At 36.9% G+C, this 18,438-nt stretch overlaps 1 protein-coding gene across 1 annotated transcript in view; it reads left to right on the top strand.

The window, feature by feature from the left end:
• LOC150109299 (protein turtle-like) overlaps positions 1 to 18,438 on the top strand; it is a 486,901-nt gene that overhangs the window by 413,231 nt on the left and 55,232 nt on the right. Inside the window, exons 13-15 of the mRNA XM_090402074.1 lie at positions 62 to 102; positions 209 to 388; positions 5,114 to 5,215. Coding sequence (XP_090258200.1) covers positions 62 to 102; positions 209 to 388; positions 5,114 to 5,215 — 323 coding nt within the window. The remainder of the gene's footprint in view (positions 1 to 61; positions 103 to 208; positions 389 to 5,113; positions 5,216 to 18,438) is intronic.

Below are 18,438 nucleotides of genomic sequence, written 5' to 3'. Positions count from 1 at the left end.
CCTTTTCCCTCAGATAAATATGATAATAGATCTCTAACTGCATTATTTCATTTTCACATAGCTGTGTAAATACTCGAAATCCCTCAGTTTCATGTTTGATAGGTATACAAATAGTTTCAAAATTTATTATTTTGCTACTTTAATAAGCATATTTTGCTAATACGGTTATTCTATTCTAATAATGGTTTGTAAAATATTTTGTTTACAGGTCCAAAACCATGGCCACCACGTAATGTTACAGTCCAAAAAGTTCTTCATGGAACACTGATTGCTTGGCAGCCACCACTTAATCAAACAGTGCCTGTTGCTTTTTACTTTGTAGAATATCGCACAACAGATACTCCATGGCAACGTTGGGGTCCTGTGAGGCATGAAACTTCCTATCTGGGTATGTTTACTTATGACTTAATACTGGACACGATTAACTTGATAATAATAGGTGATCATTGCCATCAAATTCCTGATTATGTATCCTTCAGGTTGTTTTCTTTTTTTTGAAGGGGGGCGGGGAGTACAGGATATTACAAGGTACGATTAAAACTTTAAATTAATACTAACTCCTATCAACAGTTTTTGGAAGTTTATTTTGCACTTGGTTAGACTATAATAAATTTAGTTTAATTCTTTATCCAAATATAAGCAAACAAAGTTTGTGCCTGAAAATATCTTCAGGACTGAGGTAAGGTTGTACATCCCTCAGCAACTCGTGGCAAAGGTGGACCAAGCTCTCATCATTCCTTGTCTCAGTATCTCCCATAATGTAAAGCACATATCCTTGCGGACATGTATACTGCTATGCATTAAGTGAAGGGCCATTAGTGGTGATACTAAGTGGTGATACTAAGGCAGAAGCAATGGAGAGGTCATATTTATCTATACGAGTTGCCAACCGATGTACCACCATATTATTAAATTACTCTGGATTTAGAGAAAGATGTTGGAAGTTTATTTTGCACTTGGTTAGACTATAATAAATTTAGTTTATTCCTTTATCCAAGTGTAAGCAAACAAAGTTTGCACCTGAAAATATCTTCAGGACTGAGGTAAGCTGGTCCATCCCTTGGCAACTCGTAGCAAAGGTTGCGAGTTAGCAAAACTCGTAGCAAAATCTTTGCTATGAGTTGCCAAGGGATGGACCAGCTTACCTCAGTCCTGAAGATATTTTCAGGTGCAAACTTTGCTGAGGGTTTACTTGCAATCTCCATTCCGAGAACCAGCGTTCTAATTTCAGCAGGTTTTCTTGCAGTTTCTTGGTGACAAGGTGCGGCTTAATAGATCTGGCTAGTATAGCTGTGTCGTCTGCATGTAGGACAATGATAGATGACATTGGATTATGTGGTATGTCTGCCATGTAATTCAAGAAAAGTATTGGTGCCAGTAGGGACCCTTGAGGCACTCCTGCCAAGATTTGTCGCTGGGTTAGATAATATATCATTTAGTTTGACTTGCATTCGTCTGCCACTAAGAAATGATTTTATAATTTGAACTAGATCTAATGGAATGCCGACTAAAATCAACTTGTATACTAGTCCAAAGTGCCATAATTTGTCGAATGCCTTTTCTAAGTCAAGAAAAACTGCTTTGGTGTATTGGTGCCAATTGTAACTTGTGGTAATGAACTCGATTAGTCTGTGAATTTGTTGAGTGGTACTATGAAACTGGCGAAAACCAAACTGTTCTGTAGGAAGAATGTTTAAATTTTTTACTGAAAGTTGAATTCTGGAAAGGATAGCTTTTTTCTGCTATTTTGCGCAAATTAGAAATCAGACTTATGGGACGATAACTTTGAGGCTGCTGAGGATCCTTGCCAGGCTTATAAATAGGAACCACGTCTGCCAACTTCCATGCAGAGGGAAAGTACTTGAACCTGAACATAGTATTTATTATTGTTGTAAGATATACAATGGCCTTTCGGGGTAGCAGTTTAATAACTGTTGGATATGCCATCAGGCCCAGGAGCTTTTTTATTCTTTAAAATTCTTTATAATGTCATAAATTTCAGCTGGAGAAGTAGATGTGAGTTGGCTGGTACAGGTATCAGACAGTTTTAATACGTGTCTGACGTGGCGGTGGACTTTGTAAATATGATTGAAATTTAGATTATCGTACGAAGGGCTACACTGTTTTTCTAAATTTTTAGCTATAGTTTCGGCTTTTTCTGCATCTGTGTAAACAATGTTCAGATCAGATTTGAGGGGGGGGGGGGAAAGAGATTTGTTTTTGATGTTTCTCAGCAGTTTCCAGATGGTTTGATTACTGGGTGATATGGAGGCTAATTTGTCTTCCCATAGTTTGTTTCTGTGGGCTTTAAGTGCATCTCTCACTGCACTGTTCATTTTGTTGAGATATTTTTGTCTTGGGGTGCCCTGGTGTTATGGTATCTTTTTCTTGCTTTATTTTTTTCCCTGATTAAGTTCATTATATCTTCAGGTAGTCGTTTAGACTTAAAAATAGTTGAATTCCAGGAGATAGATGCTATGGTGGCATTGATTTGATCAGTAAGTTTATTGACTGCAGATTCGATTTCTTCCTTGGAATTAATATGAGGGGATGGGGTCAATGTAGTTTGGAAGCATTTTGGGTAGTTTTTCCCAAGATATGAAGGTGTGAGGCGATGGGGGAAGTCCCCTCTGATAACCCAGTTGCAGCAGAATAGGATTGTGGTATGATGATAATTCATTCAGTGATTCCAGAGTGTACTGCAGGTTAACATTCTGGAGGATGACTATATCCAAGATGTCGGAGGAACCAGTCGGACTGTGGTGAGTTAGCACTGAGAAGCCAGCCACAGCTGTACAATTTGAGCTTGAGTAGTTAAAGAGGATGCGGCCATTCCTATTTATAGACCTACTGCTCCATGCGTGATGTTTTGCATTTAAATCACCGGCGATAATGACCGGTAGTTTAACTCTGAGGATGGCATCCAGATCTGTAGTTGGAGATACCAGGCAGAAGCAATGGTGAGGTCATCTTTACCTATAGGAGTTGCCAAAAGGTGTACCACCTTTTTATTAAATTAGTCTGGATTTAGAGAAGGATGTTGAAAGTTTATTTTTCACTTGGTTAGACTATAATAAATTTCGTTTAATCCTTTATCCAAGTGTGAACAAACAAAGTTCGCATCTGAAAATATCTTCAGGACTAGGGTAAGGTAGTACAACACCAGGCAACTCGTAGCAGTTTAATGCTACTTTTCTTCATAATGTTATCCATATAGATGACGAGTAACAGTGGAGATAATTCCCCCCCCTGTCTTATACCTGATTTAACATCAGACTATCTTCCTGTACTCCTTCAGTTCTAACTGCTGACTTACAACACAAATATAGACTATATTGATTGATTATGATGTTCCATTTATAACATATAATTGTAATGCTTGGAACAGTTTTTTGTTGAAACCTTATCATATACCTTTTCCAGAACTACAAAACTTAAATACAAATCTTTGTTATATTTCAAGATTTCTTAATCATTTATCTTTAAAGGGAAAATCTGATCCCGATGAACTATTTGGTTTTGACCTGAACCCAGCTTGTTTTTCTCCAACTTTCCTTTCCTTTCCACAATTTTTCTTAGCCTTTTTTCATTTTACCAGGAATGCTAATGTGTTCATAATTCTTATATTCAGGTTTATTTTCTTTTTTTTATAGATCATTACTATAAGAGCTCTACTCCAATCATCTGAAATTCTACCTATTGACAGGACTATCCATTGTAAAATTTTTATACCTCCATATTTAAGCATTTCCGGCTGAATATCATTCTACTCCCATTGTCTTTCCATATTTCAAGTTTTTGATGGCTTTTTCTACCTATAGTATTATTGATATACTCCTGATTCAATTCCTCTTGAATGTTTCCTACAACAAATGCGCTTTATTCCAGACATGAATATCTTTATCTTCAGTTTTCATGTCACCGCTGTTATCTTTGATCCCTTTTATAGTACTCTTTCCTCTGTTTCTATGCTTTTTCTGTGAGACCATGGTCAAAAATAAGTCTCATAGTTCCCATTCTGATATTGCCCATATCACTGTGCTTGATGCTGCTTGCCACTTTCAGAAGATTATCATCATATTTAGTGTTGAATACTATAGCTACTCCATTTTCTTGAATGATATTACCTGAATATCACATACTGTATTTGTTGCTTGGAAGAATCTCAACTGTTTTTATATTCCTTGTTTTAGTAACACTATTATGTTGATTTAATACTTATGCAATTCTTCTATTCCATTTATTTTCTGTTAATGCTTCTTATGTTTATAGTGCTGATCTTGACCTTTGGAATTCGAACACTATCAAACATCTTTATTTAATTTTTTTATAAAAAAAGTAGTTCAATCAACTGTTTAGACATTAAATAAACATTTAAGCAATTGATTTTTATTAACTTTAATGATTTTATCCTCTAATATAGCTTTTTTTTTTTTCAAATTTATGCTAACTGATGGATGAATTATAATTATTCTTATCGTTTATTGTATTTGCTTAATGATTTCGCTTAGCATGCATTAACTGATGGGTTAATTAATCACGTTAAGTGAGGTTTTCCTGTATATGCTTTATACTGTTCCTGGACGTCATCACATTTCTGATATTTTTTCCACAATATGCCATTTTAATGCATTTCCTTTGGATATACTCTTTCCATGCTCTGTTACATCTTCCCCATACAGATTCTCATGCCAAGGCACTGCTTCAAGCTGCCTTCTTAGTTCATCATAATTACTTGCCTTGCAGTTTCATATGTAACCATAATTCTAAAATGTCAAAATAAGAAGGAAAACCACTGAATGGGAGAATATGTCAAAAATCAGCAGTTTCCTTCATAAACTGAGAGAGAGAGAGAGAGAATGTTGATAAGTATTGAATAATTATTTTCCCAATACTAGGATTTTTTTATAAGTCTGTTTCTATATCCCTATAGAATGAATATATAAGAAACATAGAAACAGATAACATAAATTGTTTAATCTTGAGAAAGTTGTAATATTTTCATTTCTCCTAAATTGTAATGCATAACTTATATATAGCTTCTATGCTCTTCTTTAGCAATTAGTGCTTTATGTATCTTAATTTGCATATGCTTTATATATCATTCATTTAGTGAAGAATTTAATGGCTGGTCAAACATATTACTTCAGAGTTTATGCCTATTCCATCATGTCAGTTGGATCTCCTAGTACAGAAACTGTATATCATATGCCAGGTAAGACATATTATTTCTTCAGTATTTAAGATTAATATATGAATATAATTTTAATTTTTTGGGCGAAAAAGAGCCTGTGACAGTAGAGCAATTTTATTTGGATACAGAATGTAGGCAATTAAGAATAGATTAACTAAAAAATAACATTCATTTCATCATCATCAATTTCCTAATATGTACCCCCAATGGGTGTTCAGGTTTTGATGTTGAAAGTTTTTTCACTTGGTTATACTATAAATTAAAGATGCCAAGAATTTATTTACACTTGGATAAAGGATGAAACCAAGAATATAATTTTTAGCATCTCTAATTTATAGTATAACTAAGTGAAAAAACTTTCAACATCTATCTCTAATCTAGAGTATTTTAATAATAAGGTGTGACACCTTTTGGCTACTTGTATACAGAAATATGGCTTGTGCATTACTTCAACTTTGGTATCACTTCTGGGTCTGGCTCCCACTGATGAAACATCAATGAAGGTGAAACTGGTCTGAATAGTGACCCTTTTCATAATGCATAATGTTATACATGCCCATAATGACATGTACATTGTATTATGGGATACTAAGACAATTGATGTGAAGTCATTAGCCTTAATACAAGTAACCCAGTGGCAAAGTGACTTCACTTACAAGCTTTGTTTGCTTGCACTTGGATAAAGGATGAAACTGAGAATATAATTTCTTGGCATCTTTAATTTAAGGTGTTCAGGTTACTATGATAGCACTACATGATTAAGTTTACATTATTATTAATCTCCTATCAACAATTTTCCTCCTTTTCCTCAATCTATTAATTGTGAGCACTCCAATATTGTCATATCTAAGATTTCATGCTTCTAAGGCATCTACCAAATCAATCCATCTAGACCTTGATCTTCCTCTTTCCTGCCATCTTGACATCAAACACCTGTATTTATTATTATTATTATTATTATTATTATTCAGGCCTCCATGGAGTCAAAAGACTCATCGTGGGAGGTCCTTCCTAAGAAACACAAAGTCTATCATACCACTCCTTAAACTCATTGACTGTTCTCGCTCTCACCACTCCATCAGGCAACACATTCCACGGTTCAACCACCCTCTATGCAAAGAAACCACTCCTCACCCTCTTGCTCACAGTTTCCTTTCGTAACTTCCAGGGATGGCCTCTTGTCATCACTCCTTCCCGCTGTTCAACCAAGCTTAATAACTCCCCAGTGTCAACTCTGTAATCACCTCTCAACAGTTTAAAAGTCTCAATCATATCACCTCTCCTTCTTCTATCCACCAAACTCTGCAGTCCACATTCCCTCAGCCTATCCTCATAACTATTCTTGTACAGTCCTGAAACCATCTTTGTCATCCGTCTTTGTATCCTTTCCACAGTTAATTTATCACCTTCAAATCCTGGGGATCAAATCTGAGAACAATAGTCCAAGTGTGGTCTGATCAGAGACTTATACAATGGAATGATAACCCTGTTATCTCTGCAGGTCAGTGTCCTTCTCATAATTGCAGCAATCCTCTGTGTTACCTTCACCACCTTTGTAATATGTCCCCTAAACTTCAGGTTTCTATCAATCATCAACCCCAGATCTCTTGTCTTCCCTAATCACAAAACTTCCCCCAGTATAACTCCTCCCATTGAGTATGCAGTGTCTCATCGATGTTTCCCAAACCTCAAGACCTTACATTTTGCTGCATTAAACTGATCCTCCGCCCCCATTCATTTGCCCATCTATCTAGCTTATTCAAATCCTCTTGCAGGGCTACCCCATCTGCACTATTACTAATAACCCTTCCCAGCTTCGCATCATCTGCAAACAACTGAATATCCCCTTGAAATCCACTGGCAATGTCATTGATATAAAGGTTAAACAATATAGGTCCCAGTACTGAGCCCTGTGGGACCCCACTTGTAACCCTCTGCTTCCTTGAAATTTCCCCACCATACACAACTCTCTGATACCTATTGGACAGCCAATCCTGAATCCAGTTGACCAATCTGACATCAAGACCCATGTGTTGCAACTTGAATATCAGTTTATCATGTGCACCCTGTCGAATGCTTTCGCTAAGTCTAAGAAAATGGCAGTATATGCCTTTTCCTCATCTAATGCTCTTGTAACTTTATCATAAAAGACTAGCATATTGCTAAAACAAGAGCACCCCTTCTCAAATCCATGTTGACTCTCACAGATAACATTACCCTCATCTGTCCAATGCTGTATAAGGTCCTTCATACTTTCTCCAAGATCTTACTAACTACTGATGACACACAAACTGGCCTATAATTAAACACTTCCAGTCTTCTACCACCCTTATGCAATGCCACTATCTTACCTTCCTTCCATTCAATGGGCACCTTTCCTGCAGCCAGACTTTCATTGAAAAGCCAGGTCAAAGGCACTGTCAGTTCCCTAGCACATTCTCTCAAAACTTGTGGTGAAATACCATCCAGTCCAGCTTTACTGACATCCAGAGTACTCAGTATCTGAAACACACTCTCCTCCTGTACCTCTAAACCTCGAACCAGCCCTATCCCTCTAGCATTAAAACTGACTCCTCTAGGATGAAATACTCCAATAAGGTGTTCATTGAATAATTCCACTATGTCCTCTGCATCAGTCACTCTATTCCCATTTTTATCCCACAATATCATTCTTCCACAGTCATTTCATTCTCCTCCTACTGGCCACATAGCTAAAAAATTCCCTAGGATTTTCTTTGGATCTTAGGGCCAATCTCCTCTCATATTCCAGTTTCGCTTTCCTTATCACACTAGTCACTCTTCTGGCCTGTGTCTTATATTCTTTATGCATCTTCTCTTCACCTGTCTCCTTATATCTCTTCCATAGCCTCTTTTTCGCATGCAATTCCTGTTTAATATTGTTTGTCATCCACTTTACTCCAAATTGTGTCCTCTTCTTCACTCCTGGTATACAACTTACCATTGCTGCTAACAAATATTCTTTCACAATTTCCCATGCACTAATGATATCCCGGCCTTCCAATTCCTCCCTCCATGAAACTTCCCGAAGTTGACGTCTAAGACTATTATAATCACCTGCATTATAATTCCACATAAGTTCCCGTCTCTTTGATACTCCTGCATGTCTATTCATTTTCCAAGTCAAAACCATATGGTCACTCTCTCCAACTGGTGGGAGAGATGTCAACTCAGTTATTATCAACTCTTCTGATGCTATAACCAAATCCAAAACTCTTGAACCTCTTGTTCCCTCTGTTACATGTTGCCTAAGACATTTGTCCCTCAAGAATTCTAGAAATTCCATTCCCCTATTGCTACATGCATCTTCCTCTCTCCAATTTATACTACTGTAGTTAAAATCTCCAATAACAATCATTCTTCTTGCACTTGCCAAACTTAGCTGTCTAAACATCTCCTGGTCCCCATCCTCTGTGCTCCTGGGTCTGTAGCAACACCCCCACTAAATATCCTGTCTTGTCTACCTCTACCTCACACCATACGCTTTCAAAATCATTTGTCTCACTTCCTTCCAAAGTCTCCACTCTTATAGGACATAGGTCATCACTTATCATAAGCAGTACCCCATCACCACGCTTTCCCCTCCTATCCTGACGAAAAATGCTATACCCCCTTCTGTCAACCACATCTCAGTGATCCCAATAATTTTTGGCCAGGCTGATGCTATCTGCGCCACCAATTCTTCTCCCTTATTCCGGATACTCCTAGCATTAGTATAAAGCATATAAATGCCTTTGTTTCTATACCCAGCATTATCCCTTCTAGACTCCACTGGGCTTAGTGTTACCTGACATCGTCTCCCTTCTCCCAAGTATCCATTCCCACAAGAGGCCACCCCTGCTATCATCCTCCCTGGGACACACTGAACTCATTCAGAACTGCAATCTCTCCAGATGCCTATGTCCTTCCTCATTCAAATGTAAGCGGTCTCTCTCGCATACAATTCTTCTCTTTCCTCAAACGCACTCCAAGCATCCACATATACCAGTCCTCTCTTGTCACACATTCTCGCTATTATGCCATTCAATATCACCGTTCTTCTGCTCAGCTCATCATTATCATACCTAGGCAACATGCACACTATTTTTCCTCTCTCTGTCTTCTTCCGTACAGCCTCAAGCAAAAATCTCATATCTCTCGCTGCCTGACTTATATTACCACTTAAGTCATTTGTTCCTACCATCACAATCATCTCATCCACCCTTTCACCTCTCTTACCTTTCCTACCTTTTGCTAACCTTTCCTTACCCATTCTATTTAAGTGGCCATACCACCTTAGATTAGCTCTGCTGACATATTCTTAAATGTGAACAATGTCAAGTTCTTTTCTAATATCTTCCTTTTTAATATGATTCTGCCAATGATGCCACAGGTTCACTATCTATTTTTTATCAGAACCATCATATCTGCGGTCTCTAGTTTTTGATCAAGTGCTTTATTTCTAACCCAACTCTCAGATCAGTAACTTAACTGGTTTGAACACAGTCTTGTATACTGCTAGTTTGGTGTTTTGGCTAATTTCTCTCTTATTCCATATAAATTTATTCAGCTGGCTACCCATCATACCAGCTTTGCTTATTCTGCTGTCTATTTCCAGATTTAACCTGCCATCTTCACTAAAAACTGTGCCTATATAGCTGAAATATTTTACTTATTCTATAGGATATCCATTCAGAATGCAGTTGAAGTTTTCTATTCTTCTGTCTATTTTCATAGCTTTGGCCTTTTTATTTGCTGATTTTCATGCCAAATTTGTTACAGCTGTTATTCAATATAGTTACAGAATCCTGGAGTCTTGCACTAGATGCATTCTCCAATTCTAATATCAGGCTTGATGCTACTTTCTTTTATAATGTGATCCATATAGATCAGTGGTTCTTAACCTTTTTACTGGCCCGCACCCCAGTGAACTGCAATTTACATTCTCGTACCCTTTGAAAAATGTGTTTTTTATTTGTTAGAAAATAAAATTTATTTGTTAAAAAGAAAATTTATTGCAAAACAATTTACTGAAAAATACATATACATATACATATATGTATTATTATTATTATTTCGGGTGACTCCAGGAGTCCTTAGACTCATCGAGGGAGGCCCTAAACATCATGTCCACACAACTATGCGATTACATTCTCACAGTATCTATCATACCTTGTCTTGAACTCGTTCACTGTCATAGCACCCACAACAGACTCTGGCAGCTTATTCCACTCATTTTCCACTCTAAAAGTAAAGAACCCAGCTCTAACACCCCTGCTAACCACACTCTTTCCCAGCTTCCATAGGTGTCCCCTAGTTCTCCCACCACCAGTCCTGATCTCAAAAATATCCTCTGAATTAATCCTATAGAATCCCTTTAGCAATTTGAATGTCTCAATCATATCTCCCCTCCTCTGCCTATCAACTAGTTTCTGCAACCCACAAATCTTCAACCTGTTTTCATATGGTTCATTCCATAGACCTGTTATCATCTTAGTCACTCGCCTCTGGATCCTCTCCACCTCCTCCCCATCAAGAAGGAACTGAGGTGACCAAATCTGGGCACAGTAGTCGAGATGATGTCTTATCAAGGCTCGGTACAGAGGTACAATAACTTGCTTGTCTCTGCTCGTCAAGGTATTTTTCAACAACCAAGTGAGTTGATGAGCTGATTTAGCTACTTTTGCAGTGTGCCCCCTAAACTTCATCTCCCTATCCACCAACACTCCCAAGTCCCTGGCCTCATCAATCTCTTGGAGTACAGCTCCACCAATGTGGTATACTGCTGCTAATCTTTTCACCCCAAAATGCATAACCTTACATTTTGTCACATTAAATTGACATCCATTCTCCTTAGCCCAGAACTGCAACCAATCTAAGTCATCCTGCAAGACTTTGACATCTTTCACTATTGCCCTACCCAACTTTGCATCATCATCATTTTATGTATCAACATAAAATCAAAATAACATATCAATTTTTAGTGACTAATTTGTTGTTACTTTTTCATAATAATATTTTGAAAGCGAGGTTCCTTTTTCGAAAGGGCTACGTGCATATTATCACTTGCATTTAAGCAATTTCAGGTTTTTGTTTTTATTGCATAAGTGATGAAAATCCCATTTTGAAAAGATAGGTGGTAGCAAATGGCAGAAGTGTCTGCAATGCTGCCTTTGCCAGTAGTGGAAATGTTTCTAACTGAGTACACCAGAATTGTTCTAAATCTAATTTTTCAAATTCCATTTGAATACGTGCACTGGCTCACATTTCAATAAGATCATCATTTATTAAATTACCGTCGTTTATAGAATTAAGATCAAAAAGAAATGGATCCAGTATCCACCTCTGCTCTTTGCCAATATCCATGAAAAGAATCAATTAGTTGTTGCAAATGTATTACAATTTCAGGTAAAATTGTGATTTTTTTCATTTTCCAGAAAATTTCATCAAGCAAGGGAAGGTTTGCAAAATTACTATTTTCAACTCAACGTATCCAAATTTTTAGTTTTTCAATAAAAGCAAATAATTTTTCACTAAATGTTATTATGTTCTTACCATACCCTTGCATTGATATATTTAATTCATTTAGGTGAGTGAAAATATCTGCTAAGTAGGCCAATCGGATTACTGCATCTCTTCTTTCACAGTCTTGAACTAAATTACAATTCTGGTTAGTAAGAAACTGAATAATCTCCTTGCACATTTCAAAAACCCTGCTAAGCATACATCCCTTGGAGAGCCATGTTATGTCAGTGTGATGAAGAAGCACACTATGGTTAGCGCCTGTCCTCGAACATAATTTACTATTTGTAGGTGTCTATAGTTTAGCAATTCAAAAGAAAGATTTCGGTATTGCGACCACATATTTATTAAGATAAATAAAAATAAACAAACCCGACAAGTTTCGTATGTTGTTTGACTTACATCTTCAGGGGTTAAAGGTAACCAAAAATTTAAACACAAGAAATAAGAAATTACTCAGAATAGTCCATTCTATGATGTTATGGCCGTCTAACTGTTCATTAAATTAAAAAATCTGAATGCAGAATCTGTGCATGTTAAGTTTGAACAATGCTTGATGTTGTCACGTTCTGTTGTTCACGTTCACACTGTCCGAGGTCTGACTTAGGTATATATTTTATCAATGCTAACCAAACTTGGTGTAGAATTAGGCCCTGATTTTTGATGAATAATAATAATAATTATTATTATTATTATTATTCTTTGTCACACCTCCAAGGAGTCAGAAGACTCTTGGCGGGAGGACACCTACTGTACAACTGTCCATCTCAACTACTACACAGAACCTCTTACCAATCACCTACATCAATGCTATCTACCGCCCACAACCACCACCACCACAGCTAGTATTTTTTTTCTGTAAATTGCATGTGTTCTGAAGGACCGATTTGTCTGTATGCGGGATGAAAAACCCAAGTCTCTGGGATTTCCTCCCAGAGACTTGAAATTGAAAAAACCCTGCTGCCTCCGTATGAGATCGGCTAACTCACCTTCAATTGAAAAAGTCCATATAAAGATTCTTCTTGTCATGATGAGAATCGAACTTAGGCCTTTTAATTTAGGCAGCTTCTTTAAATTTCCTTGTGAAACAATTTTTTTCAATATAGGACATGTTCATTTTATGCCAGAGTTCATTATGGCCGGTGGAAGTTGTGTGGGATGCTAGGCCTCATTTGTGTTCTCTCCTTCTTTGCACTTCTTTTTGGTGTTCATTCATACGAATTTCCCTTGATTTCAGTCTGGCCTACGTAGCACATGCCACAGAAACAATGAATTTTATATACACCTGGTTTATTTAAAGGGTGATGTGGAGATTTTGGGGGATGTAGAAATCTTGATATTTTTTCTAGCAGAAGAAAAGCAACTTTAATGTTATGTGTGCTTAGTAATTTGGCCAATTTGTCTGTAACATTCTTGATGTATGGCAGCGTGATTGCATTCTTGAAATCTTGCTTTTGTGAGATGCTTGTAGGAGGGTGTGTTGAGGATTTTCTAGGTTCTTAGGTTCAAACCATTTTTTTTGAGAATCTGTGTTAAATAATGTAATTCTTCATTTCTCTTTTTTTCTGTGCTGGAAATATTGTAATCTCTATCCATCCAAACCAGACATGAAACTTGTTGGGTTTGTTTATTTTTATTTATCTTAATAAACATGTGGTCGCAATACCGGAATCTTTCTTTTGAATAATTTACTATGTTTACTGCTGTAGCTAAATATTTTTTTAAGTTTTCTGGCAAAGTTTTTGATGCAAGTGCATGGTGGTGCAACATGCAATGTGTTATTGTAACTTGCGGTACTTCTTTTTTGATATAGGCAAAAAAAACAGAATTATTGTCTAACATCGCAGGTGCACCATCCATACATATTGAGCTAATCACATCCATTGGTATTTGATGTTTCAAGAAAAAGTTTTAATGTAATTGAAATCAATTCCTTTTGCCATTAGTTTCAATTGATCACAAAATAAAAATTCTTCCAAAATTTCCTTTTCCTTTATGTATCGCACAAATACTAATAACTCACTGCAATTATCAATGTCAGTTGACTCATCCAATTGAATATACACTTTCAGAGGACTGATTTTAATATCTTGTACTACTTGCAGTAAAATATCCTGACTGATGTCTTGAATGCGTGATCGAATCACATCGTTTGATAATGGAATCTGCTGAATTTTCTTATGTACTTCAGAACCTAATACAGTTTTCGCAATTTCCAATGCACATGGTTTTACCAATTCTTCAGCTATTGTACGAGGTTTTTTCTTTACACAAATATGCCACCTGATAAGAAGCTTCTAGCAAAGGCTTCTGAACCACCACAGAGTCAAATTTTGTAATGGTACCACTGCTATCGAATCGTGCCTTCTTAGACTTCAAGATGTTAAGTGTGTGTCCTGCAGCTTTACCACTATGCTGATTGTTGAATTGTTCTAACAACTTTGATGGTTTAAGATTGGAGTTTGAAAATATTTTGCAACATAAAATGCATTGTGGTCTTTGAGTACCGTGTTTCTCTATTGCACAAGTAAATCCGAAAGCAACATAATTGTTGTTCCATTGGCATCTTTTTGACATGGCAAGGATTACTACAAATAATAAATTAATATTTACATATTATTTAACTATGCATTTGGCCATGGTTCCTTAAGAAAATCATAAAATAACATGTAAGCAAAAATTAATTTTAGTTCTTAATAAACTTTTCAAAATTCAAGAGAAAAAATGTAATCAATTGTTCTTTACTTACTGATTGCTGCCGGTAAAACAAAAAATTAGTGTTCGTTTGTCACTTGATCCACTTTGTTGACGTTTGTACACAACGAAATAACATTTCTCGTGACAATGGTGAGTGTATGAGCAGCAAGTATCCAGCGTTCGGCGTGGATGCATTTGTCAGTGTTTGTGAGCGAAGTACATTCGGAAATATTTTTTGAATATAGTGGTTTTTAATTTCTTAAACTGTAACAAATAAAAAATATGTATAACTTATATTTAATGGTTCTTGGTGAAATAGAATAATTCTGTATGGGTTGAAAGATTATATATCTTAAATATAATTTAGTTTGCATAACTTTTTCCTCTCGTGGAAAAAGCAAATGTGATTTAAATAATTAGTCAATATATGCTGGAATATTTTCTAGCTCATTGCATCCCTAGGAATGCTTTCTCGCACCCCTGGTTAAGAAACACTGATATAGATGAATAATAACAGTGGAGATAACGAGCATCCTTTTCTTACGCCTGTTTTCACATCAGACTGTCTTCCTGTATTTCCTTCAATTCTAACTGCTGATTGACAACTTAAATATAGATTATGTATTAATTTTTGAAAAGCTTTTCTCTGGGCACCTTGTAGTATGCCTTTTCCAGATCTACAAAAGTTAAGTACAGATCCTTGTCATATTCCGACGATTTCTCAACTATTTGGTTAAGGGGATAAAAATCCCTTATTGTTTTTCAGCCAGTAAGCGAAACTAAGATCGAAAAACTACGATCTGAACGTTTCATGCCAACGAACTGTCGGCAGATACAAGCGTAAGTGACCACTTGGTAGTGCCACACCATGGCAACTCGTTGCAAAGGTGGAGCAAGTTCCCTCACTATTCTTGATATTTTCTCATAATGTAAAAACACACAGCTCCTAGGAGATGTAGTACTGTTTTACATTATGAGGAGAGGTCACTACCCAGACCAGTTTCAACCTTTTTTGAGGTCTCATCAGTGAGTAGCTAGACCTAGAATATCAGATTTTAAGTGAAAAGAACTTACATACTTTTGCTATACGATTTCCCGAAAGGTGTGTCACTATATTATGTTATAATATATTATAATTAAGAAGAAACGCCAAAACGGCTATTTTTTCTGGTGAGGTTGCCAGGAAAAATAGCTGTTTTGGCGTTTCTTCTTAGTTATAATAGGTTATAACATAATATAGTGACACACCTTTCGGGAAATTGTATAGCAAAAGTATGTAAGTTCTTTTCACTTAAACTCTGATATTCTAGGTCTAGCTACTCACTGATGAGACCTCAAAAAAGGTTGAAACCGGTCTGGGTAGTGACCTCTCCTCAAAATGTAAAACAGTACTACATCTCCTAGGAGCTGTGTGTTTTTACATTATGAGAAAATATCAAGAATAGTGAGGGGGCTTGCTCCACCTTTGCAACGAGTTGCTGTGGTGTGGCACTACCAAGTGGTCACTTATGCTTAGATCTGCCGACAGTTCGTCGGCATGAAATTCAGATTGTAGTTTTCGATCTTAGTTTCGCTTACTGGCTGAAAAACAATAAGGGATTTTTATCCCCTTAACTTATCAACCTCACCAGAAAAAAATAGCCGTTTTGCGTTTCTTCTCAACTATTTGTCTTAAAGTGAAAATCTGATCTTGACAAACAACCTCTATTTGGCCTGAACCCGGCTTGTTCTTCGCCAAGTTTCTCTTCCATAATCTATCTCAACTTTTTTTGAAGTATGCTTGCATAAATCTTACTTGAGGCACTTAGTAGAAATTCTTCTGTAATTCTCTCATTCAGTTTTATTCCGTTTTTTATAGATGGTTTCTATATAGATGGTTTCTATAAGAGTTCTCTCTAATCATTGAGAATTTTGACCTTCTGACCAATGCCCCTGAATTATGCAGTGTAGCCACTGCAAAACTTTTATACCTTCATACTTAAGCAGTTCTGATCGAATATCATCCACTCCAGCTGCCTTTCCACGTTTCAAGTTTCTGATGGCTTTTTCTACCTCAGGTATATTGATACGTACTCTTTTTTTGAATTCCTCTTGAAAATTTTCTAGTATGGTTCTGTTACTGCTTGGTTCATTTAACAGTCTTTCAAAATAATTACTCCAAACATTTAGAATCTCCTTATCTTCAGTTTCCACTTCACCTTTATCATCTCTGATGCCTTTTACAGTATTTTTTCCTCCATTTCAAAGCTTCTTCAATAGCCTCCAGAACATTTTGCCACCTTCCTGATTTTTATTTTCTATATTCTTACCAAAGTCTTCCCATGACTTTTGTTTAGCTACTATTACACATCTTAGCTCTCGCTTACATTTTTCTCTATAGCCTTTTCATAATATCAATTTTGTAACTCTTATTTGCACCCTTTCAACAACTTTTTTATCTCCTGTGAACTCAAGAAACCAAACCTGTGCATAGTAATCTAGTTAGGGTCATGTCAACTCCTTGTAAAGAGGCAAAATTACTTCCCCATCCTTTCATTTCAACATCAAAATTATCCTCTGAGTTGTATTTGCAACTTTTGTTATGTGATTTTTCCACTTCAACTTTCTATTTCTTTAATTTCATTTTTTATAGAAGAGAACTATGAGCTCTACTTCAATCATCCAGCATTCAACCCACTATTCTGACTATGCCTTGTATTACTGCTTAACAATGGAAACAGTAGTAGTAGTGTGTGAGAGAGACAAAGAGAGAACAGGAATGTAAGAGAAAGAACAGGGAAACAAGGGGATCCTGGAGGGACAGGAAGGCATGGCATAAGGAGAATGGATGTTGGAAGATTGTAAATGTATGTATGGGGATGATCAGCATAGAAATGGAATAGATTGGTATGAGAGTGGAGAATTTGAGACTAAGTGGATAATTATTATTATTATTATTATTATTACCCCAAGACCTCATGGAGTCAAAAACTCATCTGGGAGGTCATTTATCACACACACACACACATCTCATCATACCGTGTCTCAAACACACTCAAACTCCTTGCAGACACCACACTCTCAGGCAAAGCATTCCAATCATTCACAACTCTGCACGGAAAAAACCTGCCTCTCACTCCCCTACTCACACCCTCTTTATACAGTTTCCAGGGATGACCTCTGGTTCTCCCCTGATCTCCCACTATTCTCTGTAGAACTTCTCCACCATTGATCCTATAACAACCCCTTATCAACTTGTAGGTCTCTATCATATCTCCCCTCTTCATCCTCTCCACCAGACTCTGCAAATTATATCTTCTCAATCTTTCATCATACTCGACATTCCAGAGGTCAGAAACTACCTTAGTCAGTCGCCTTTGGACCCTTTCCACCATCTCCTCATCCTTCTGAAAACCCGGTGACCAAATCAGGGCACAATAGTCCATGTGTGGCCTAATCAAAGCCTTATACAACAGAACAAGAATCTCCCTACTTCTACACGTCAGTGTCCTCCGCATCATTCCCAGAAGCCTCTGTGTTATCTTCACAATTTTGGCAATGTGTCCCAGAAATTTTAGATCCTTATCCACCATCACCCCAAGATCTCATATTTCCCTTACCTCCAACAATCTCACCAAGCATAAATTCTGCATCCCATCTTTGTTTTTCAAATTTTAAAACCTTACATTTTGCAACATTGCACTCACATCCCCATTTCTGTGCCCAGTCACTCAATTTATTCAAGTCTTCTTGCAAGGCCACAACATCTTCACTACTCTTTATGGTTCGTCCCAACTTTGCATCATCTGCAAACAACTGAATATCTCCATCCAAATCTGCGCCAATATCATTAATATACAAGTTAAACAGTAATGGCCCTAAAACAGACCCCTGAGGCACTCCACTAGTGACTTTCCTTTTCCTGGATATCACACCCCCATTCACAACTTGTTGATACCTATCAGATAGCCAGTCTCCAATCCAGTGCACTAAACTAATATCCAACCCCATTTGCTCTAGTTTGACTGTCAACTTATCATGAGGTACTC

Source organism: Typopeltis vanoorti, chromosome 2, assembly GCF_054136105.1.
Source record: "Typopeltis vanoorti isolate ZY-2024b chromosome 2, IOZ_Tvanoo_1.0, whole genome shotgun sequence".
Classification (NCBI taxonomy): Eukaryota; Metazoa; Arthropoda; class Arachnida; order Uropygi; family Thelyphonidae; genus Typopeltis; species Typopeltis vanoorti.
Note: the sequence above shows the minus strand (reverse complement) of the source record. Positions and strands in the feature narration are given on the sequence as shown.